Consider the following 26,133-nt stretch of genomic DNA (forward strand, 5'->3'; position numbering starts at 1 on the left):
CACCACTGGGACCTATCTGCCATAGACCTGTGCAGTTTTGGTGCATGCTGCTAGAATCTCTGAGTTCATATGTGCACTGGTCCTGCTGTATTTAGGCTCTTTATTTCCTTGGTGTCCTCCACAGCCTCTGGCTCTTAAAATCTTTCTGTCTCCTCTTCCATACTTTCCTTGAACCCTGAGGGGAGGGATTTAACAGAGACATTCCATTTAGGACTGAGTGTTCCAAGGTCTCCCATGTTCTGTACATTGTTTAGCTGTGGGTCTCTGTATTTGTACCCATCTTCTTCTAGAGAAAATGTCTCTGATGATGGCTGAGCAAACACTGACCAATGAGTATAGCAGAATGAAATTAGGAGTCATTTTATGGCTATGTTCCTTTTGCAGAACAGTAGTATTTGGCTTTCCTTTGAGTCCCTGGACTATTTGGTCTCATTTTCTTGGCCAGGGCATTTATTTTAACCTTACATGTCATATATATTATAGACTTCTGCTTTATGTTTTTATGGGATTCCTGTGTGTATGAACATGTGCATCTCTGCATAGTCATGTGTTTCTCATGCTTTTTTGTCATGTTTTCTTCTGTTTGTTCTGTCTTATTCCTCTTTGTTCTTGTTTTACCTATTTTGTTTTATTATTATTTTTAGATGCCTATTTTCTAACATGAGACAGAAAGGGTGTGGGTTTGGATGGGAGGGGAGGTGGGGAGGATCTTGAAGGAATTGTGGAAGAGGAAACTATAATCAGAATATATTATGTGCAAAAATTATATTTTTAATAAAAGAAAAAAACACTTAAAGAGATTGAAGATAATCTGGAGATAGACAGACTCTCTTTATGATCATGGATTTGAGAGAATATAGTAAAATGGCCAAAGCACCAAAAGCAATCACAGATTCCATGCAATCTCCATCAAAATTCCAACACATTTTTTCAAAGAAATTGAAACCACACTTTTCAGTTTCATATGGAAACATAAAAATCTTAGAATAGCTAAAAAATATCCTGAATAATAAAAAAAAACTGCTGGAGGTATCACCACTGGTCTTAGTCACTAATTCTATTGCTGTGATGATATACTATGAACAAGGCAACTATTTTTTGTTGCTTTGGTTTGTTTTAATTAAATTTTTCATTTATTTTACATACCAACAACAGTTTCCCCTCTCTCCTCTCCTCCCATCCCCCCCCACTCTTCCTCCATTGTGAAAGGGGCAGGCCTCACGTGGGAGTCAATAAAGCATGGTTTATCAAGTTGTGGCAAGACCAAGCTCCTCTCCCTGCATCAAGGCTTGATGAGGCATCTCTGAATGGGGAATAGGTTCTCAAAAGCCAGCTCAAGTGCCAGGAACAGGTTCTGATCTCACTGCTAGAAGTCCCACAAACAGACCAGTTACACAACAACTGTCACCCACATGCAGAAGGCCTAGGTCTATCCCATGAAGGCTCCCTAGCTGTCAGTCCAGAGTCTGTGAGCTCCCATGAGCTCAGGTCAGATGTCTCTGTGGGTTTCCCTGTCATAACCTTGGCACCCCTTCTTCATATACTCCCTCCACCCTCTCTTCAACAGGGCTCCCAGACCTCATCCTAGTGCTTGGCTGTGGATCTGCTTCCATCATTTACTGGATGAAGGCTCTCTGATGACAATTAGAGTTGTCACCAATCTGATTACAGGAGAAGGCTAGTTCAAGTATCCTCTCCACTATTGCTAGGAGTCTTAGCTGGGGTCATCCTTGTGGATTCCTGGAAGTTTTCCTGGCACCAGGTTTCTCCCTAGTACCCCAATGACCCCCCCCCCCCGTCTTTCATTACTCTACCCCTTCATCCTGCCACCAACCTGATCTCTCATTTTCCCATCCCTCACACCCCACCCCACCCCACCCCACCCCAGTTTATCCATGAGATCTCATCTATTTCCTCTTCTCAGGGGAATCCATACTTACCTCTTTGGGACCTCCTTGTTACCTAGTTTCTCTGGGGCTCTGGATTGTCCTTTACTATATAGCTAATATGCACTTATGAGTGAGTACATACCATATTTGTCTTTCTGGATCTGGGTTACCCCACTCAGGATGATTTTTTTTCTAGCTCCATCCATTTGCCATTTTTTTTTTTAACTGCTGAGTAATACTATGATGGGGGAGGTCCTTCTGTGTATGTTTATCTTATTGGTTGTTGAATAAAGCACTGTTGGCCAATAGAGGAGCAAGATAGGTGGGACTAGGAGTCGAGGAGGATTCTGGGAAATGTAGTAAAGAGAAGTCTTATGATCCAGGCAGGAAGTGACTTAGCAGGTAGACTCAAAATATAAGCAGGGACAAGCAGGACATTGCTCTCTTCCTCCTCTCTTCTCTGGAGCCGCCATGTGATCCTGGCAAGAGAAGACACCTGCTGCTGGCATCCGATAAATCTTTATAAATATATAGATTAATTTTTATGGTTGATAATTAAAACTGAGCTAGCAGATAAGAAATCCTAGTCATTGGTCAGCATTATTGTACCTAATATTAAATCTCTGTGTGTTATTTTGGGCTCCCACATGGAGGGCAGAACTTAGGTGGCTGGCAGAAAGATTTATCGTTACAATACTCCATTGTGTAAATATACCACATTTTCTTTATCCATTCTTCAGGTCAGGGGCATCTAGGTTATTTTCAGGTTCTGGCTATTATGAATAATGTTGGTGGGAACATAGTGTCCTTGTGGTGTGAATGTGCCTCCTTTGGGTACATGCCCAATATTGGTATAGCTGGATCTTGAGGTAGGATTGATTTCCACTTTTCTGAGAAACCATCATACTCATTTCCAAAGTGTATATGATATACAAGTTTGCAGTCCCACTTAGCAATGGAAAAGTGTTCCCTTTATTCCACATCCTCTTAAACATAGGCCGTCATCTGTATTTTTGATCTAACAGGTGTAAGATGGAATCTCAAAGTCATTTTGATTCACATTTCCCTTATGGCTAAGGATGTTGAACAATTCTAAGTGTATTTCAGCCATTTGAGTTTCTTCTGTTGAGAATTCTCTGTTTAAATCTTTACCCCATTTTTAAATTTAACTGGTATTTTGATGTCTTGTTCCTTGAGTTCTTTATACATCTTGGAGATCAGCCCTCTGTCAAATGTGGGGTTAGTGAAGGTCTTTTCCCATTCTGTAGGTTGCCATTTTGTCTTACTGACCATGTCCTTGCTTTACAGAAGTTACTGAGAAGTAACTAAGAGTTCCATATCTAATCCACAGCCAGCAGAAAGAGAGCCATTGAGCTTTTGAAACCTCAAAGCCTACCCAACCCTAGTGAGACACTTCTTCTGCCAAGGCCGTGCCCATTCCAACAAGGCATATCTCAAGTAGTGCAGCTCCGTGATGACTAAGCATTTGAATATATGAGCCTATGGGGGCCATTCTTATTCAACTATCACACTATCCCTGATCTCAAATTGTACTACAGAGCTATAGTAATGAAAACATGGTATTGGCATAAAAACAGACATAAATGGCACAAAATTGAAGTCTTAGATAAAATCGACACACCTATGCACACCTGATATTTAATAAAGAATACAGAAATACACACTGGAAAAAAGTATCTTCAACAAATGGTGCTGGATTGTTGCATGTAGAAGAATGCAAATACTCATATTTATCTTCCTGCACAAAACTCAACTCCAAGTGGATCAAGAACCTCAACATAAGGCCAGATGAACCTGACACAAGAGAAAGTGGGGCATAGTCTTGAACTCAATGGTACAGGAAAAGACTTTCTGAACAGATACTGTTAGCATAGACAGTAATTAATAAATGGAATCTCATGAAACTGAAAACTCTTTTGAATGGCAAAGGATATCATCATCTGGATAAAGGGACAGGCGACAGAATGGGAAAAGATCTTTATCAACAACATATCTAACAGAGGGTTAATATCTAAAATTTCTTTTTTGTTTGGTTTTTTGAAACAGGGTTTCTCTGTGTAACAGCTCTGGCTGTCCTGGAACTAGACTCACAGAGATCTGCCTGCCTCTGCCTCCCAAGTGCGAAGATTAAAGGAATGAACCACCATTGCCCAGCCTAAAATACATTTAAAAAAAATCTCAAAAAACTGGACATTAAGAAAACAAATGACCCAACGGAAAAAATTGGGGCACAGGGGGAGGGGGCGGGTAGGGGAGGACGGGTGGGGGAAGGGAAATGGGATTGTCATGTAAAACAATCCTGTTTCTAATTCAAATAAAAAAAGCTGGGAAAAAAAGTAATAAGAACCTTAAAAAAAAAAAATGGGGCACAGAACTAAAGAGTTCCCAAAAGATGAAACACAAACGGCTGAGAAACACTTAAATGTTCAATATCCTTAGTCATCATGGAAATGAAAATCAAACCTACTTTGAGATTTCATCTCACATCAGTCAAAATGGTCAAGATCAATAAAACAAATGACAGCTCATGCTGGTGAAGATGTGGGGAAAGGGAACACTCATCCACTGCTGATGGGAGCGCTAACTTGTACAGCCACTAAGGAAATCAGTGTGGCTATTCCTCAGGGAGCTGGGATTAGATTTACCTCAAGATCTAGACATACCACTCTTGGGCATATACCCAAAGAACTCTAAGCCCTACTACACAGACACTTACTCAACCATGTCCATTGCTATTCTATTCGTAATAGCCAGAAACTAGAAACAGACTAAACATCCACCAATAAATGAATGAAGAAAGAAAATGTGGCACATTTACACAATGGAATATTACTTAGTTGTTAAAACAAACAAACAAAACCAAAATCATGAAATTTGCAGGTAAATGGATAGACCTAGGGTGGAAAAATCATCCTAAGTGAGGTGACCAAGAGTCAAAAAGCTAAATATGGAATGTATTTATCTTAAAAGGATGCTACCATCTGAAAAACTAGAGATTAGGTATATAGTAAGGAACTGTTGGGGGAGGTAGGGAAGGACCTCTCAAGGAAGGGGAAATAGAATATTATAGTTACAGAGAAACAGAAGTTAAGGAAGAATGGAATGAGAGGATTAAATGGAGAGGGAGAGAGAAGAGGTAGGTAAGGGGGGAATTTGGGAAGGGAACAACTAATACTAAAGGCCATTTGAGGGGTCATATAGAAACCTAATGGAGTCACCAAGTAACAGGAGACAAAGCCCCAACTAGACATCTCTCACCACCAAGTGAAACTTCCAGTGCCAAGAATGAGTTGTATCTAATCCAGTTGCTGGCCAAAGTGGCCCATGGAACACCCCCACTCCCACCCCTACAACCTGGGCTATTGACAAGGCTATTGGTTGCTCTCCTTAAACAGATAGTAAAACCATACTTCTGAAGACAACCAACATTTATATATCTCGTTGAACATGGAGAAACTGAGCTAGTGCCAACTAGAGTTTTCACCCTTACTGACAAGTGTTAATGGTCATGGAAGGTATTCTGCAGGCTACCAGAGAAGAATGGTAAAAACTCCTACAAACACTTCAATCTATAATGGTGACCTGCCTGCATGACACACTGTTATGGAAATGGAGTACTACTCAGCCAAAAAACAAAACAAAACAAAAACAAAAACAGTAACAATGGAATCTTGAAATTTTCAGGCAAATGGATGGAACTAGAAGAAACCATCCTGAGTGAGGTAACCCAGTCACAAAAAGACAAACATGGTATGTACTCACTCATATATGGATTTTAGACATAGAGCAAAGGATTACCAGCCTACAATATATACCACCAGAGAAGCTAGGAAACAAGGAGGGCCCTAAGAGAGACATACATGGTCCCCTGGAGAAGGGGAAAAGGACAAGATCTCCTGAGCCTTCCCTCTCCACCGGCCTGACCCCTACAGAGGTGAGTGTACCCTCTGCTCCTGCCCAACTCTTGCTCAAAGTCCCATTCACCCTGGATCTCTCTGGGCCTGCTCCTGCTTGGAGTGGACCCGCCCAGCCAGGGAGGAGCTCCCTTAGTCTGGCAACACCTCACTCTTACTTCCCCCTCTGCCCGCCTGACCCCTACTGAGACCCGACCCCTACCTAGTGAGGAGACTACCAGGAGAGGCAAGACTATCCAGAGCTGCAGACATTGAAGTCTTGGCCCCCACACACCAACGGGTGACAAGAGGAGATAGAGAGATCTCACCTGCACCCACTGGAAGAAGAGATGGGAAGAAGACGGAATAAGAACACACTCAACATCAGAAAGACCAATATGACACCACCAGAATCTAGGGACTCCACACCAGCAAGATCTGAAAATTCCAACACAGAGGATGAAGAAGAGATGGATCTCAAAAATTATCTTAGGAAGATGATAGAGACCTTTAAAGAGAAAATCCTTTAAAAAAATAGAAGAAAAAACAAGCAAAAAATTACATGAAATGGAGGAAAAGACAAACCAAAAAAATTCAAGAAATAAATAAATCTCTTAAAGAATCTAAAGAAAGCCAATAAAAAACAACCAAACAAGTGAAGGAAGCACTGGAAACAGCTCAAGACATGAAAGCTGAAATAGACACAATAAAGAAAACACAGAATGAAGGGATGCTGGAAATAGAAAGGCTGGATAAATGATCAGGAACTAAAGACGTGAGTATAACCAATAGAATTCAAGAGATGGGAAGAGAGAATCTCAGTTGTTGAAGACTCACTGGAGGATATACAGTCATGGACCAAAGAAAATCTCAAGTCCAGCAAATCCCTAACACAGAATATCCAGGAAATATGGGACAAAGCGATTCCTCTAAAATCAGGAATAAGACAAGGCTGTCCACTTTTTCCATTTCTCTTCAATATTGTACTTGAAGTTCTAGCTAGAGCATTAAGACAAGAAAAGGAGATCAAGGGGATACAAATTGGAAATGAAGAAGTCAAACTATTTGCTGTCTGGAAGGGCCAACACAGGACTGATCTAGACCCCTTAACATGGATGTCAATGAGGAAGCCTCTGAACTCTAGGGGGCCCTTGGTAGTGGATTAGTATTTTTCCCTGGTGTAAGAAAGGACTTTGAGAGCCCATCCCACGTGGAGGGATGCACTCTTGGCCTGGACACATGGGGAAGGGCCTAGGCCTGGCCCAGGATGATGGGATGGACTTTGGGGAGCCCCATCGAGGGCCCTACCCTGCCTGGGGAGTGGAGGGTGGATCGGATGGGGGGCAAGTGGGGAGTTGGGGAGGAGGGGAGAGGGGAAGGGAGGGAGAAGGAGAAGGGATTGACATGTGAAGCAAGCTTGTTCCTAACTTGAACTAATAAAAAATGAAAAAAATAAAATGAAATTCCAAGGCCTTTAGCACATTTACTAACAATAATTGATCAATATCATCACTACCTTGTGGTAGAGGGCCTGGCAGACCCATATGGGATCAGATGTGTGTTATATATATGGGATGATTCCTGTCCATGATTGTGTCTTGTAAGTGAACAGATAATAAAGACAATTCTGTATCATCTGGTATATATATATATATATATATATATATATATATATATATATAAATCTCCTGAGCAAATTGGGAGCATGGGGGGAGGGGAGAGGCAGTTAGGAGAAAGAGGAGAAGAGGTGGGGAGAGGAGGATATGAGGGAAAAGGAAGGTTGCGTCAGGGGAAGAATAGAGGAGAGCAAGAAAAGAGATACCATAATAGAGGGAGCCATTATGGGTCTAAAGAGAAATCAGACAATAGGGAAATGTCCAGAGATCTACAAGTATGACCCCAACTAAGAATCTAAGCAATAGTGGAGAGGCTACCTTAAATGCCCTTCCCCGATAATGAGATTGATGACTACCTTATGTGTTATCCTACAGCCTTCACCCAGTAGCTGATGGAAGCAGAAGCAGAAACAGACACCCACAGCTAAACACTGAGCTGAACTCCTGGAATCCAGTTGCAGAGAGGGAGACCAGGCTGGAGAAACCCACAGAAACAGCTGACGTGAACAAGGTGGAGCTAATTGACCCCAGACTGATAGCTGGGAAACCAGCATAGGACCAACCCAGACCCCTTGAATGTGGGTGTCAGTTAGGAAGCCTGGGCAATCTATGGGGCCTCTGGTAGTGGATCAGTATTTGTCCCTAGTATACAAATGGACTTTGGGAGCCCTCTACACATAGAGGGATACTCGCTCAGCCTAAACACACTGGGGAGGGTCTAGGCTCTGCTCCAAATGATAGGATAGACTTTGAAGATCCTCCATGGAAGGCCTCACCCTCCCGGGGATAGGGGGTTGGTGGGGAGCAGGAGAGGAGGAGAGAGAGAGAGGGAACTGGGATTGATATGTAAAACAAGTTTGTTTCTAATTTAAATTTTAAAAAAGGAAAAAATGTGGAATTAACAAATCACTGTCTGACTGGATTTAAGCCCTACTCTATGAAATGGAACCCATGTTGACACTGCTGTGGTGGCCAAGAATCTAAGATTAGATAAGCCATCAACCTAGGAGAAAACCAGATACTATTGTTCTGCTAAAGGATGTTAGCAATAAAATGACTCCAAATCACAGTCTGTATACCCATAGATCAGAGTCTCACTCAGCCATTCTCAGAGAAGCTTCCTCTTATAGTAAATGGGAACTAATAAAGACCAGCACACTTGGATAGGATGGATGATATCAAGGAACAGTGTTGTGGAAGTATGAATGTAATTGGCCCCCATAATCTCATAGGGAACGGTACTCTTAGGAGGTGTGGCTTTGTTGGAGTGGGCATGGCCTTGTTGGAGGAAATATCTCACTGTAGGGGTGGGCTTTGAGGTTTCTTATGCTCAGAATACCAACCAGTGTCCTAGTAGACTGCCTGTTGCCTGCAAGATATAGGACTTACAGCTCTAGCACGTCTGCCTGCCTGCATGTTGCCATGTTCCCTGTCATGATAATGGACTGAATCTCTAAAACTCTAAGTGAGCCACCCCAATTAAATGTTTTCTTTATGAGTTACCCTGGTCATGATGTCTCTTCATAACAATATAAACCTTAACTAAGACAAGTGTCTTACAAATGAAACAGGACCAACACATGTACGAACTCACAGAGACTGTGGTAGCATGCATAGTGCCTACACAGATCCAAGAGCAGAGTGGGCCGCAGCACTGAGATAGGGAAGTAGACATGAGCTCCTATCCTCAACCAAGAGGCTATCTTCATGAACAACGGCTAGCAAAGGAAAAAATTAGTTACTTTAAGGGAGTCTCACTATGTATACAAACCATACTTAATAGAAGCTGAATGTCCAGCAGTGGATGGCCAACACAAAATGAACTCAAGGTATTTTTTGTCTCATATTGCTGTTAGTGCTTTTTTTCCTTATCATTCTAGTCTTTTGCGTGTATATTATGGTTTCTGATTTTTGTGTTTTTATGGGTTGTATGTGTACATGTCTGTGTTTCTCATGTTGTTTTTTAAAATTATTTTTGGAAGTTTTGTTTTACTTTTGTCTATTTTATTTGCCTGTTCATCCTCTTATGAGTGAGAAAAAGAAGGCATGGAGTTGGAAGGGTTGGAAGATGGAGAGGATCTTAGAAGATATGCAGAGGAGAAACAGTGATCACAATATGAGCCGGGTGGTAGTGGAGCACACCTTTAATCCTAGCTCTCGGGAGGCAGAGGCAGGCTTATGAACATGTTTGTTCTTCAGAGCCCTGCTGGGGTGGATACATAGTAAGTGGTGAGTTACGTCTGCTGAGTAAAATGTGGTGCTTAGTAAGTGGAATACTACAGGGCTACCCAAATGGGCCCATCTGAAAGAGCTCATTTATCAAGCATTGTATTTGCTCTGCAAGCATGACTCCAAGCCAGTGGAGTGATATGTGTGAAAGGTTCAGGCAGATACCTAGGCAGCTTAAAGGGCCCTGTATCACCTGGCCACATTAAGGCTACATCACTCATTACCTGGATGCTTAGGGACTCAGTGCACATGCGCGAGCTCCCCCTTTTTAAACCCGCAGCATTACTCTACTCTACTCTCTCTCTCTCTCTCTCTCTCTCTCTCTCTCTCTCTCTCTCTCTCATACTTCCTTTTACTCTCTCTGCTCTGCTCTGTTCTTCCATTTCTCTCTCAACCCATCTCGCTCTCCGGCCCTATAATAAACTGGTTAATGTGCTCGCTATAGTCTATGTCCATCTCTTGAATTTCTAATTTAAGCAAAAGAATAACAATGTGTAGTTCCAGCTTCTAGAGAAACCGTGGCAGGAGGACTGCTTGCACCCTAGGGTTTGAAGCTAGTCTAGACAACATGGCAAGAATTTTGTTTTTAGAACAAACAAAACAGTATGATTCCATTTAGAGCATTGCAAGGTGTCCTTCCAAGTACACATCTATTAAGATGCCAGTGCTGGCTATCCCTCCAAAGACACCTCCTGTGTTCTTCATCTGTATGCTTAGCTTGTGCCATATTAGTTCCTCTTTTCTGACACTGACTTGGCTTACTCCCATACAATATTCAGAACTAAATATATGTTACCTAAAATTGTATTTGTATCTTTCCATTACTTTTTTGTTGGGGGGGGGGGTAAAGCAGTTTCAGGTTCATAGCAAAACCGAGATGCAGGCACAGATCTTCCCAGATCCCTCTCTCTGTAAAGAGCTTCTTTTCTTTGTGGTGCTTCTCAGTGTTCCAGGTCTATCTTACCTTTCCTCCTCCTAATTCTTCTAGATCAGTAATTCCCCAATGAACAGCCCTGATACCTTTCCATGGAGAATGCTGTTAGAAACTAAGATCTGGCTACCAGTTCATTGCTATAAGAATATCTTTGATTATATGCTCTGGCAGCTTCAAAGCAAGGCCATGTACACATGTATTCTAATCTATGTATATACAAAAAAATCACTGTGTAGTCATTTGTATCACATAATCACTATATCAATCACTCTTACCAGTTGTCCTTGCTTACCTCTACTGTCTCATTTCAACAGTGCAGTAATCGGCTCCCACCACTCACCAGGGTAATTTCACTGTTCTGCCCAGCTCACATATAACAGTAACATAACTGCCAGTTTGCCTTACCTTACTTGTTTTTATCCTTTACCTTGGTTTATTCTCTGCTGTACTCTGTACCACTCAATAAACTTTTATTTTCTATTTTCCACCTTTATGACAATAAGATTTTTACTACTGAGTCCTTAGTTTTAAATTACTTTACACAAAGCGGGTGCTCATTTTTTTTTTTTTAAAGAGCTGAGCACTTAACAAATAAATGAAAACTTCCTTTGCCTATTATATTAATTAGGCTGAATCAGGAAGGCTTTTCCTGGCCAGCACTAGCATGTTGTTCAGCTTTGAGATGCTGTGCCTGTTTCAATAAAATCATAAGCTTATCATATAATTTAGATTTTTTAAACAATTCATCTGACTTCTCTCCACAATTGCTACAATTAAGCCACCTAACCAAATCAGTGATCATAAACTATCACCTGTCCTAACCATTACCCCCCCTTCCCTTCCTCTCCTTTGCTCTCTCCCTCCCTGCTTCTCCCCCTTCTTTGGTTTACCAAGATGGGGTTTCTATATATAATAGCCCTAGCTGTCCTGGAACTTGCTTTGTAGACGAGGCTGGTCCCAAACTCACAGAAATCTGCCTGCTTCTGCCTCCTAAGTGTTGGGATTAAAGGCGTGTGTTACCAGGCCCAGCTTCTAGACTTTTTGTTTTGTTTTAATATGTTCTAGCTATCTAGTGACAAATATTCTTCTACCTAATATGGAAAAAGGAACAACATATATTACTTTTTTTTGGGGGGGGGCAGGTTACAAGAGTAACCTGTATCTCTGTGTAGCTTTGGAGCCTGTCCTGGAACTAGCTCTTGTTAGACCAGGCTGGTCTGAAACTCACAGAGATCCGCCTCCCTCTGCCTCCCAAGTGCTGCGATTAAAGGCATGTGCCACCACTGCCCGGCTCATAATCACTATTTTAAGACAAAAATCACACAACTAATAAAGAGTTACATCTAAAAATTAAATGGTTGGTTTTTAATTAATTGGTTAAAAGAACCATGAAGGGGACTCAAACAATGCTTGAGAAAAAAAGACATGCAAATTTGCTCTTTTCTTGAGTGTGAAAGGCCAAGGTTTAAGAAAAAAAAGACAGTAATAGAAAACATATGGGAAAAACTGGTAACAAATAGGAATCTTGGCCCAAGTGTGGTCTGCCACGTTTCACATACCAGAGTCTCAAATAATAGACTAGATGTTTACAATATTGCCAAAGCATCCTTGAAACACTGTATACTTTTCTCAAATCTGAGACATAAAAATAAATCCTGTAAGTTCCTTATAAAGTCTAGTAGAACACAGTATTTTGAAGAGACAAAAAATGAACTTCTTAAGCTTGAAAGAATCTCCTTCCAAAAAACTCAACATCTAATGCCAGGAGACACAGCTAACTCTGTTTAACTATGAAAACATTAGCACAAAAAATTTCTCCTGCAGTAAGCAAGCTCGCTAGCTAGAACTATTAAGGAGGGTCCCTCAGCAACAGGAAACTCTCTAAATCCACAAACAAAATAGAAGTGATTAGGCAGTAAAGGCTTTTCATTCTATCCCACCGAAAGACAAATGCATTATAAAAATTACTTTGTGCACTGGGGAAAAAGGCAAATTAAAGATATGGTTTCACAGTGCAACATATTAACTACCACAGCCAAGGGAATTCATTTCTCTTTTAAAAATTACTAGTAGTCCATTTAAATGGAAAAGTTGTGCCTTTAATCTGTGAAATCAATGCAATCTACTGCATTTTCAAAGTAAACTAGTTGTGAAATGCTGTGTTTCCAATTCTGATTCCTAGCTTCAAAAAAAGGGAAGCACTAATGTGAATATAAGCCTGTATCAACCCAGGGACCGGATACAATCCTGAATTCCACCTTAAATTGCTGAGACACTGGGCTCCAGGTCAGAGTGGACTTTAATCTGAAGAATTCTTTGGCATAAAAATGAAAATAAAAACAGTAATCAGTACATGATGTTTCATTTAGTCTTGTTTGCCTTTCATATTAGAGGAAATTCTTGCCACACCTCAAACCAAAATTAAGGAGCAAAGAAAGAAGCTAGCCACATAAATCTGACCAAGAGCACAAACATCTTAATTAGAATCCACAAAGTCTTGTATAATGAAAAGAACTACAAAATTTTAATTCAACACAAGTGTTTTCCAAGCAGATTGTATTTGCTTAAATTGCTACAGTAATTCAAAGGATAGCCCTGGCTGGACTCAGAGTTACTGTGGACTTTTAAAGAAACTCCGTTAGAGAATTTAGGCATTTCTGATTCAGTTAAAGGATTTGCCAATTCATCAATCCCTGAAACTAAAGCAATTTCAACAGGTATGACGATAAAATAATTTTCAACTCTTAAAGAATGTATTCCTACTGTTATAAAAGTATATTGTATTTGTCTAATAGTAAAATAGACTGCAGCTATCATATAAGCACAATCTGGGGAAGCAAATCTGGTAAAAAAAATTACATTAAATTTTTGATTAGGCAAAAAGATCAGTAGATGAGTTTAAATTTCTCATTTAAAATTATTCAACAAATAATATTTGATTAGATTATTTTTTAATTAATTCTGGCCAAAGGGGAAGATTCTTGTGCTAAAGGAACCAACATCTCTTTAGTTTCTTGGGTCTGGTTTTCTGTTCTTAATTTTAAATGACCAAAAAACCTGCTAATGCATTTGAGCCATAATTCTGAGTGGTGATGGTGAGTACAGTTGTAGGGAAGGTGTGCATTTGTTCAAAATTTCTCTACTGGGCAAATACTGATCTAGAATGTTTGTATCATTCTCAAAGAAAAGTTATGAACATTTTATCCTATTATTAATGGATACTTAAATTTAAGTTAATTAAGATTTAAGTGTGTAATGGTTAAAATATCTAAGACATACTTTTTAATAGCAAAACATTTTACATAATTAAAATTAAAGTTGTCTTACACAAAAACACATATACAAATAATTTTTATTTACTGGTTTCTATGGCATACCAATAAAACAATTACATCATTAAAATAGTAAAATGCTATGATGCCTTTATCTTTAAGTTTCCAGAACTAAGTAAATTATACTTCAATTTTATTAATTTGGATTAAAACCTACATTGGTTAAAAAACAAGAGTGCTTTTCTTCAAACAAATGTTATGATAAAGATGCTTTTATTGTCTTACATCCAAAATTCACACTAATGGATAATTTTCTTAAAATTTACATTGGGGCTCTGCTTTAACTTTCCTTCTTCACCTGCCATTTTTCCAAAAGACAATGTAATATAAGTGAGAAATATCATATAGAGAAATAAATACAAAAGTTAATAGCCAAGTTCTCTGTTTTTCATCTAAAGAAACCACCATGGTGAAATGCCTTGAGAAATCAACATTAACGAAGAGAAGCATTACTAACAAGATATAATCTTAATAAAACATATTAAATAGATCATTCCACAAATCTTTGACTACTTAGAGCCAGTGCACTGCACTTAGGCTTTGTTAAAAAATCAGAGATTGGGAAATGAGATGATTGACAGTGAGTTACTGTGATGTTCTCTGAGTTATAGGGAATAAGGCATTTGTAGGATATGGAAACAAAAGTAACAAAATATGTTTAGCAAATGGCTAAGAGGAGACTCATTGGGTAAAATGAAGTAAAATCACTCTTGGGGAAAAGTATCACAGGGGACAAAAGGAAGACTAGTAAATGACAGGATTTCAGACTAAAAGTTGCTGTACAGGGAAACCTTTCTGAAGTGTTTACAAAGACCAGGAGACAACAGGAAGAATCTTTTTATGTTCAGAGGCCCTTGTTTTTTGTGGGGTTTTGCTCCTAAACTAATTGCCACAAAGTATCTGACCAGAGTATTGTCAGAATAACCTTTTCTTCCAATTTCTCACAACACTGAGCAACAGATTATAATTCTAAAATGCTGCTAAATACTAATTCTAAAAGGTTACTTGATGACTGCTAATGGTCTTAACACAAGGATAAAATAGAGGTGGAATGGATGCTTCATGAGCAAGTGTGAGAGAACTTTAGAGCCTTTTTGTCCTGATTTAGTGTTATAGACCATCTCTGCCTCTTGGCTTTCACCACATATTTTGGGAAAATAGCCTCTTAGATTATACCTCTAGTGGCTGTATTGGGATTGAAATGTAGTAGCAAAAATGCTTTAAAAAGATACTATACTATAATATAGCGAATAAAATCCTAAAAAATGAAGTAAAATGTCAACAAGAGAGTGAAATGTGTAAGATTTTCTAAACCCATTTTTCCTAAAATGCCAACATTTGGTTCAAATGATGCCTATGAAAGACCTCCCTGTTTCTCCCAGGAGGGTCAAGACCTGATCCTGCAGCACTAATTATCCCCATTTTGTTATGGTTAATTTTGTAGTGTTGGTCTCCTCTTCTAAACTGTTTGTTCTTTTTAGAGGAGTTCATATCTTCATTCTCTCTTTATTTCTGTGTTCCCTAACAAGCACATTGTCTCATAGCTAGAAATAACTTTTTAAAAAGTGTAACCTTGACTGAACCAATTAAACTAAGTACTAATATTTATAAAGGGCTGTACTAAGCACACACATACAGTGTCTAGCTGAATAACAAGAGCAAGGATATGATTATTCCAAAGCAAACTCTCAGGGAGGTTCCAGCCTCAAGCAGAGCTGGCTTGCTCTGAACATGCCCATTGGGATGAAATCACAATTCATTCACTTCACCTCTTCAAGACTCTGCTAAGAACATTGCAGTATGAAGATCACAGCACAAACACGCTATTTCATTAAATTAGGAATTCATTACCAGAGTGCAAATTCCTTAGAAATTTAGATTTTCAGATTCTGGCTCATTGAACAGTTACCATTTCTAGGTACTTTACACTTCTAGCCTTTATGCTGTTAAGTATCTCTTTACTTGGAAATAGAATTCCTTACCTCGTCCTTATAGAATTCTAACAGTTCTTCAAAGCACAGTTCATATACTATGTCCTTCATAAATGACATGGTAAAGAATGAACAATTGATGCAATATATTTAGATTTGCTTGAGTTTAAAAAATCACATATTAATAAAGACATCACAAAGCATTTCAATTTTGGGACTTTCTATGGATATGGATAAATATAATGTGAAAGTACAAATACTTATCCAACACCCCCGTTTAAAAAACAAGGTCATTATCCAAAAAGAATGATGGGAAATGGTGTTTTACAGCCTAAAGAAAAGGAAGGAAACAAAACAAAAAACCCAAAACCCAGTAGTCTTGGCAAGAGGGAACGGGGGTGGACTAAGGAAATGCAGCCATGCCATACTTGAGGCTGTAGCCAAGAACTAAGAATGAGCCCAGTCAGTCTGGTTGTGTTTATCCTTCTTCATATTCAACTATGTGAGTCAGAAAGAGAGTAGGGAGGAAATTGCCATTTGCCAGAATGTAAAGAACGCAGAAAATTCAGGGACTGTGCAAAGGAGTAATGAGAACAATGGACTATAGCATCCCCGTAGAGGGAACTTTGACTGTAAGGAAGCATGGGTAGAGACAGTAAAACTCAGTACCATCAACATACATTAGACTCAATGAAACCCAGGAACTATTTGTAGTTGAAGGTACTACTTGAAGATATGGTCAAAGTGTAGGATGTTCAAAATTGAGACTATGACCACTGGTAATTTAGCAGGCTCGGGACATGAGTTCATAGGAAGAGCTGAGACAAATCATGGGGGGAAAGGAGCAGGTGGAGCTCTGTCAGAAAAATGATTGATGTAACTATTTTCTCAGTTATATCAATACTGTAAAACAGGAGGTATCATTCTAGAGGAATAAATGTAAATGATTTCATTGTCACACAGTGATGTTAGGGCATTTGTTCACTCATTCATTTATAAAACCCCTGATGAGAAAAGGCTGGAGAGAAAAGGTCTCAGGGAGAAAAGATACATTTTTTTTTTCCTTTAACATTTTTCCTAAATAATGCTCATTTCAACTGGTCAGCAATCTTCAATTTGCCAAGAACTTTTACTTGATCTCATGTGATCCTAACTCAGGAGACTGAGGCAGTAAAGACTACTTGAACTGTAGGAGTTGGAGACCATTCTAGTGACACAGTGAAATCCTGTCTCAAAAAAAAAAAAAAAAAAAAAAAAAAAAAAAAAAAAAAAAAAAAAAAAAGTGAGAGTTTATCTTCTAGGTAACATAAGCAGTTAAGACTGAGACAAGGAAGGGCCCAGGATCAGCATAGGAAGACTTGGTGGACTTTGCAGAGCCCCCGTTGAGGGCCCTACCCTGCCTGGGGAGTGGTGGGTGGATGGGGTGGGGGTGGGCTGGGGGTGGGGGAGGAAGTTTGGGGGTGAGGGGAGGGAGAGGGAGAAGGGACTTGAAATAAGCTTGTTCCCTAACTAGAACTAAAAAAAAAAAAAAAAAAAAAGACTAAGACAACACACAACATAAGCAGGAAAGACATGGGGCTGGGGAGATAGCCCTGTCAGCAAAATCATTACGTACATTGCAAGCAGGAAGACCTGGGCTTTGAGTTGGTTCCCTAGAACACCATGTTAAAAACAAAACAAAACCAAGTGTGGTGACCACACTTATACTCTTAGTACCTGGGAAGCAGAGATGGGAAGTCCCTGTCACTCACTGGCCAGCCAACCAGCCTACATAATAAGAGACTCTTGTCTTAAGAAAATTAAAAGGTAGATGACACTAGATGAATGACACCTGGCCTTGTCTTCTTGATTTTACATGTACACACACACAAGCACATGAAGCAATGTATAATTTAACTATAATTACAAATTTCACTTTATTCTTTTTGAGAAGGTGTCTTACTGTATTACTAAATTGGTCTCCAACTCAAATGACCTGGCCCCTGAGCAGGTGAGATTATAGGCATGTGCACATAACCAGCAATTACAATTCTTATTTTATTAATAAAGCAAGAGGCGGAACTGTTAAATGACAGAAATGAAATACAGACTCCTTGTTTAGAACATACTCCATCATTCTTCAAGTTTCATCAGAAATAACTGTTCCTTATCTGTGAAGTCGTCCCTTTACAATCCAATTCAATATAACACCTTTAAAATGCTCTATAGTGTCATTTTAATATCTGCACAATCCAGATCTTAACTCAAAAGTATTATTGAAAGCCAGATATGGTAATGCTCCTTGTAATCTCAGGACCAGAGAAGGAGAGACAAGGGAATCATAAGTTCAAGGCCAGCCTCACTAAAATAGCAAGCTTGAGGCCAACCTGGGCTCTATAAGACCCTGTCTCAGGATGGAGGAAGGAAGAAAGGAAGGAAGGAAGGAAGGAAGGAAGGGAAGGAGGAAGGAAGAGGGAAAGAGGGACAGAGGAAGAGAAGAAGGGAGGGAGATGGAGGGAGGGAAGGAGGGAGGGAGATATTTAGTGAAAAAATGGGAGTCAGGAAAAAAACATGAAAACATTAATCTATGGAAATCAAAACTTTCTAAGTAAGTTACCACATAAAAAAGAATGTTCTTTTAAAGGACAAGGAAAAGATTTCAGTAACAGAAGTAGTAGAGAACAAGATTTTGGTTTAATAAAAATTGTTAGTAGGTCAAGTTCTTTAACTGTTCACAGAGGTAGCAACCATCACTAATAGGCAGAACAGTGGGCAAGACTGCCCAGCATTTACAGTGACAGGAATGTGGTTGGGTGATGTCACACTGCCATTAAAAATCTACAGTCTAGAAAACAAGACAACTGAGATTCTTTTAGAAGATAATGATTGTATAGAGTGTCATGCTTTAGACATGTAATCTCAACACGTGGGAGGCAGAGGCAAAGGGACTGCCTGTAATTCAGGGCCGGTTTACTTTTCATAGTAAATTCTAGCCAGTAAGGGCTACAAAAGTAATCTTACCTATAAAAAGCAAAAGCAAACAAATAAAAGACAGTGACTAATTGTAAAAAGTCCAGAACAGCACATTTCTAACTCCTGTTCAATGCAACATGTGATTCTAAAATTTACTTCCGAGGTACTTAAACATTAAATTTTAATTTGAGCTTTGCTCATACTTCCTAAATATTCTGTTATATATAGGCACCAGTATAATAAATCTTATATGTGTCAATTTATATGAGAATTATTCTGAGTATTAACCACTTTTCCCTTTGCAATAGGACAAAAAAAAAAAAAGAACATGGGCTTTTTAAGTCCAACATATGTCCTTTTCTTCTGTTTTGGAGTTAGAATATATTGCCAATATGAAGCTTACCAATGGGATGAAGAATATGACCAAGAAGAGCCAAATGAGGATTATGAGCCAGAATTCCAATTTCATCAAAATATTGAATATGGAGTGCCCTTTTATCAGAATATGTTAGGCTGTGCTAAGGAATGCTTCTGTCCAACTAACTTTCCAACATCAATGTACTGTGACAGCCGTAAACTCAAGACTATCCCACATATTCCAACGCACATTCAGCAGCTCTACCTTCAGTTCAATGATATTGAGGCTGTCACTGCAAATTCATTCATCAATGCAACTCATCTTAAAGAAATAAACCTCAGTCACAACAAAATTAAATCTCAAAAGATTGACCATGGTGTGTTTGCTAAACTTTCAAATCTACAACAACTTCATCTAGAGCACAACAACTTAGAAGAATTTCCATTTCCTCTTCCTAAATCTCTGGAAAGACTCCTTCTTGGCTATAACGAAATCTCCACACTTCAAACAAATGCCATGGATGGGCTGGCCAACCTGACTATGCTTGATCTCTGCTATAATCATCTTTCTGATTCAATGTTAAAAGAAAAGAACCTTTCCAAAATGGAAAAATTAATGCAGCTCAATCTATGTAATAATCAATTAGAATCAATGCCCCCTGGATTGCCTTCTTCACTTATGTATCTATCTTTAGAAAATAATTCAATTTCATCTATACCAGACAATTATTTTGACAAACTTCCAAAACTTCATGCTCTAAGAATGTCACACAACAAACTGAGAGACATTCCATATGATATATTTAATCTTTCCAACCTTATAGAACTAAACGTTGGACACAATAAATTGAAGCAAGCATTCTACATTCCAAGGAATTTGGAACATCTATATCTACAAAATAATGAAATAGAAAGTATGCAAAATTTTTCACTCTTTTTTTTTTTTTTTTTTTTGAGACAGAGTTTCTCTGTGTAGCTTTGGAGCCTATCCTGGCACTAGCTCTGTAGACCAGGCTGGCCTTGAACTCACAGAGATCTGCCTGCCTCTGCCTCCAGAGTGCTGCGATTTAAAGGTGTGGGCCACCAACGCCCGGCAATTTTTCACTTTTTAAAGAACAAAAGACTCTTTTTTGACTTGTTTTTTGTTGGGGGAGGTCTTGTAATGTTGAGACAGGGTTTCTCTATGTGTCTCTGGCCGCCCTGGAACTTCCTATGTAGACTAAGTTTGTCCTCAAACTCAGATTATTCACCTGCCCTTGCCTCCCGCATGCTGAGATTAAAGGTACACGCACAACATGCCTGAGGAATCATATTTTGATTCTATTTATAAAGAATGAGTTATTAGCTAGACAGTGGTAATGCATACCTTTAATCCCAGCACTTGGAAGGCAGAGGCAGGCAGATTGCTATAAGTTCAAGGCCGGCCCAGTCTACAAGGAGAGTTCCAGGATAGCCAGAGCTACACAGTGAAACCCTGTCTGGAAAACACAAAACAAAACAAAGAAAAGAGTTATTAATCATCTATGCTTTACATAGTGCTGAAAGGGTTGCTTTGAAGTCAGCTAAGGAGATGGCAGATAGTGGCCTGGGGAAAGAGAATGCCATTAATTTTATAGTTTTTTATTCTACTCAACTTTACTACCTTGAATATTAGCAAGCAGTATTAGAGAGCATCTGAAGAATATGACCCTGAATAGTAGGGTTGTGTATTTTTTTTTTTTTGCTTTGCTTCTTTCTAAGATTGCTTCTACTAAGAAGCAATTATATATTGCTTATATAGTAAATAAAACCAATTAATTAATATTTATTTTGGTGATAAGAAACTTAAGAGTTTCACTTCATTTTTAATTAATATAAAAATTATTAAGCCTGACTCTACTTGCAAGTATTATGATAAAATTATATCTTATGTAACAAAACCAACATGGAATTATGATATCATATGCAGGATGAATTTTTAATTTGTATTTTTCAGACATCAATGTGACAATGATGTGTCCTTCTACTGACCTACTACACCATCGCCATTTAACATACCTCCGTGTGGACCAAAATAAGCTGAAAGAACCAATAAGTTCATACATCTTCTTCTGCTTCCCTCATATACACAGTATTTATTATGGCGAACAAAGGAGCACTAATGGGGAAACAATACAACTGAAGACCCAAGTTTTCAGGAGATATCAAGATGATGATGATGAGGAGGAGGAGGAGGAAAACCATGATGGTCAGGATGATACTCTTGAGGGTCAAGAAGTAACAGAAGAGTACTTTAATTCTCATTATTATTAAGTGCAAGAATGTCAAGAAACTACATAGAGATATGTTTATGACTTCATTAAGTCATGCTAATTACAAATCTAAACATATACTGCTCAAAATAATGTATCTAGAAATATGTATTAGTGTAAGATCAGAATTGCATTTAAGATGTTGGTGACAATGGCTTTATCACATAGGCTTAGAGCTTACTTAAAAATGATGCAAATCTTATGAAATATTAGAATGGCAAGTGGGAATAAAAAGCTCAAATGGCTTTGTTCTTTAAACTCATTCTTTAAACTTAGAAATATTATCATGTAAAAAGCAAGTAAGAACCAGCAAAGTGGCTCAGCAGATAAAGCATTTGCTGCCAAGCCTGATGACTTCAGTAGGAGACATCCAACTCCTGCAAGTTGTCAAAATTTCCTGTGACCACATGTGTGCATGCCCCCAATAACAATAATAATAATAACAATAATAATAACAACAACAACAACAACAACAATCATCATCATCATCCCTCTATGTATGCCACTTTCAATGATGGGATTTCTTTTCTAGGGATGAAAAAATAAGTAACATTAATAGTGAAGACAGAAGCTACCCTCTAGACCCAAAAGGATACCTGAGTAAGAGGAAAGATATTAACCTATTAAAAGAGATCACTTTTATTGACTTTTTCTACAGAGTTGTTTCCACATTTGTAATTCTCCCCCGCCCCCTTTGATTTTTTTTTTGAAACAGGGTTTCTCTGTGTAGCCCTGGCTGTTCTAGAACTCACAAAGATCTGTCTGCTTCTACCTCCTGAATGCTAGGATTAAAGGGGTGTACCACCTCTGGCTGGTTTATTATTTCTTTCTTTTTCTTTCTTTCCTTTTTTTGGAGCACACTTGTATTTCTAATCCCACTAAAATATGAGTACCAAGTTCAGTGCTCAAAATGATATTTTTGATTTTCAAAGTCACCATCCTAAGATCTAAGGCATACAATTCAGGAGATTGAGTGTTCTTTTTTCAGAGTACAAGAGCAACTGAATTATCAATTCTGTATCTGCTGATCTGGATAATTTTTAAAAAATTCTCTCAGTACAGTCTATGTTTTAGGAGATTTCAGCAACTATTCAAAATACTCTATATCATGTTCCATTTCCAACTGGATTAATATTTTAAAGTAAACTGGAGAAAGGCCTCAAGTAGTTACATAAAGACTTGCTAAAATTGCTTTATTCACAGGTTATATTAATGCTGACAAAATAGAATTTTTTCACATTGTTAACCTTCTCTGATGGCATCAAATACACTATAAGCATATATTTATACTAGCCAGTATTTATTTACATGCTGCTAAAGTTGACTATAGTTCCTTTGAAATTTGATGGGACACACAGGCTCCAACATGACATCTAATATCTTAAAAGTCAGTTGTATTCTCTAGTCCACTTAGAAGTATTTTAAGTATGTTTTATGATGAATATTCTAAGTATTGTGATTAGCTCCCTTATTTACCATACATTAATGATTCACAGAACTCCTGATAAAAAGTAACAAATGAATGCCAACACAAATAATCCAAAAACAAATGATAAAAATTCAGACAATGGGTAATTAACAGATTCGTACACTGTAATTTGGAAGTATTCAAACTTCTAAGTGCTGAGAAGCCTCTATTGTTTTTTTAATCTTTGAGTAGGTTGTTAGCATTAACAGAAGAGAATACTCCACCTGTCCACAGTGCAAAGCTGACAATGCATAGTGAACACAAACAAAACTCCATCCATTCATTTAACCACCCACATCAAGTTACTTGCTGTAGAACGCACAGTAGTGAGAGATCAGGGAAAAGAGTACAAAAAGCAACCGTGACACAAGAAGAGTGAAACCCAAGAGTCAAATACTAGTGGTATTGGGTAGGCATCCCCGTGACACAGGCCTAAGGTCCAGTTGGTTCTACTGAAATGTTTCAAAATGGGATTATAAATGCAATTATTTATTATGAATGAAAATAAACTGTGAGTGTTAAGAGATAAGCAAGATCAGACACTTTTTCTAACTTCCATCATTTTAAAATTTAAAAAGAGCCACTAAGGAAATACAAATCAAAACCACACTTAAAACATTACCTTTTTCTCATTACAGTGGCAGCAATCAAAAGACAGGCAAATAACAAATACTGATGAGGAGAAAGATCAGTACCCTCACATACAGCTGACAGACAACAATGCAGTTATTTGGAAAGCTCCAGTTAGGTTTCATCAACATTTCTACTTCCAGGCATCTGCCCAAGAGACCCGAACACAGGTTCACAGCAAAGTGTGCTCAGGACCATCATAGCAACATTATCCATGAGTCCAAAAGAGGAACCCAGTAGCTGGGTATGGTGTACAAAGCTATGCACTCCCAGCACTTGAGTGTGGAGGGTGGACGCAGGAAGATGAGGAGTTCAAAGAGATGCTCCTATATACAGCAGGTTTGAGACTTGCATGGGCTAGACTCTGTCTCAAAAAAGAACTGATGACAGGGTTTCCTTTTCTTTAAGGTTTTTTGTTTGTTTGTTTGTTTTTGTTTTTCAAGCCAGGGTTTCTCTGTATTGCTTTGGAGATTGTCCTGGAACTCGCTCTGTAGACCAGGCTGGCCTTGAACTCACAGAGATCCGCCTGCCTCTGCCTCCCCAGTTCTGGGATTAAAGGCATGTGCCACCAACGCCTGGCTTAAGTTTCATTTATTATGTATACATGTAGATGGTTGTGAGCCACCATGTGGGCACTGGGGAATTGAACTCAGAACCTCTGGAAGAGCAATCAGTGCTCTTAACCTCTGAATCACCTCTCTAGCTCTGACAGGGTTTTCTTTACAAGTAATAAAATTTTCTAAAATTATTCTGATGCTGATTACATAGAACCTGAAAATATTAAAATGGTTGAGTTTGTATACTTACAGAGGGGGAATTGCATTGAATGGGAATTAGCACAACAAAGGAGGCATTTAAAAGAAAAATCCCACAACTTATTCTAACACAAGGTATAAACAAACAAAATGGTAACAAGGCAGAAATGATAAACCAGGTGACAATGGACACCATAACTAATTTCTGGCCTGGACCAGCTGAAACTTCAGGAAGAGGTGATACTGCAATGTGGGAATACTCCCAGAAGGAGAACCATCATAGATTAATGTAAAGAAGTAGTAATTATTTGAATTCTTGCACAAAAAGTAAAAACTCTCAATTTTGTCACATCTAGAGATTGTTTCTTCATTTCTTTTTAAGTTAACAAATTACGCTTAATAAAAAAAATCTCTCCAAAGATAAATAAACTACCACAAAATCCCTCCTGCTCAAAACCCAGAGGATGTAGGTCTACAATCTTTTTAGTATTATTTAGAAATGCCACAGTGAACACAAACCAAACCAAGGATTTCTCAGTAAACATAAAGCAAATAAAAAACTCTATGCTTTTCCTCAAAGAAACTGAAGAATGAAGTATTCTCTTTACCTCCTACAGCACGGCAGTTACCTATATCAGACACAGAGAATCAATTGACTTGGTAATTATAACAGGAAGGAAAACCATGAGCCTCTACTCCTCACACTGGATAGTATTTGGTTGTATTAGGAAAAGGGCTAAACTGCTTGTTAGGACTAACAGAACATGCACATTGAAAGGTTCAGGCAGTACCCTGGTCAGCCCAGGGTTCCAGGGGAACTAAGTCCGCATGCAGGTGCAAAGGACCCCTTTAAAAGACAGATCGCTGCCCATTTACGCTCTCTTTACATTCTCTACACTTCTCTTGTCGCCTGTTTCTGTTTCTCCTCTCTCTCTCTCTCTCTCTCTCTCTCTCTCTCTCTCTCTCTCTCTCTGGCAATCAGCCATGGCGGTTAGCCATTTACCCTGTTTCTCTTCTTCTTTAGTCTCCCTACTCTGCCGGGCCTATAATAATCTGGTTAATATGTCTAAGATGTCTCTTAGTCTTATGTCTCATCTTCCTCCTCTTCTTCATCTTTAATTTAAACAAAAATCTAACACACATCATATCAAAAATCAAAGATTAGTCAACAAAAATAAATACAGTTAAATTTTAGAAAGGAAATAAAAATAAAGGATCCTTCAGGAAAAAAAAAAAAAAAACAAACAGCTAACAACAGTACTGTTTGAAAACATCTAGCCTGTGTGTAAGAATCACCTGAAGCACAGATTTTTAACTTATTCAACTTAGGGATTACTAAGTTAAAATACAGATGCATGCATATTACATAACACATTTAACTAGCTCCAGGAGGGAAGAAAGCAGAAAAGAAACTAAACATACCGAAAAAAAAAAAATCTAGTCTCTTCCATAGACTGTTTGTGTTATAAAGAATTCTTCTGTCCCCAAGGATGATGACTGGAACGAAAATCCCGTTTTCCTGATTCAAAACACATTTTCCTCTCTAAATCTTGGAACTAAAGTAAAAGAGCAGCTGGAAACAAAATTAGATCATAACATCTAAAGCCCCAAGTTTCTTATATGTTCCAATTTCCTATAAAGAATCCCATGCCCAGTTTAAGTAACTGCATTTAGTACAGTAGACACTGGTATAAGTAAAGTAGCAGGATGCCATGCACACATCTTTCATCACTGTAAGTGTTCAGGTTGTGAATACATTATACTGACATTTAGACACTAAAAGAAAAAAATTATATTCAAAGACAAAATACCATTTTAAAAAAGCATTTATTTGT

At 38.5% G+C, this 26,133-nt stretch overlaps 2 protein-coding genes across 3 annotated transcripts in view; one reads left to right on the top strand and one right to left on the bottom strand.

The window, feature by feature from the left end:
- The window catches only part of Cenpp (centromere protein P), a 199,421-nt gene that overhangs the window by 118,485 nt on the left and 54,803 nt on the right, over positions 1-26,133 (bottom strand). The gene's annotated exons all lie outside the window — the stretch shown is intronic.
- Positions 19,126-21,665, top strand: Omd (osteomodulin). The gene is made up of 2 exons (XM_027409939.2): positions 19,126-20,068; positions 21,130-21,665. Exons 1-2 carry the CDS (start codon positions 19,126-19,128, stop codon positions 21,444-21,446), a joined length of 1,260 nt encoding a protein of 419 aa, XP_027265740.1. The 3' UTR covers positions 21,447-21,665.

This window comes from Cricetulus griseus, chromosome 3 (genome assembly GCF_003668045.3).
Source record: "Cricetulus griseus strain 17A/GY chromosome 3, alternate assembly CriGri-PICRH-1.0, whole genome shotgun sequence".
NCBI lineage: Eukaryota > Metazoa > Chordata > Mammalia > Rodentia > Cricetidae > Cricetulus > Cricetulus griseus.

What these genes read in the sequence shown, in the direction of transcription:
- Omd (XM_027409939.2), top strand. Translation starts at nt 19,126, where the DNA reads ATGGGCTTTTTAAGTCCAACATATGTCCTTTTCTTCTGTTTTGGAGTT. An exon ending in ACAAAATAATGAAATAGAAA is followed by an intron (nt 20,069 to 21,129) that starts GTATGCAAAATT and finishes TGTATTTTTCAG; the next exon opens with ACATCAATGTGACAATGATG.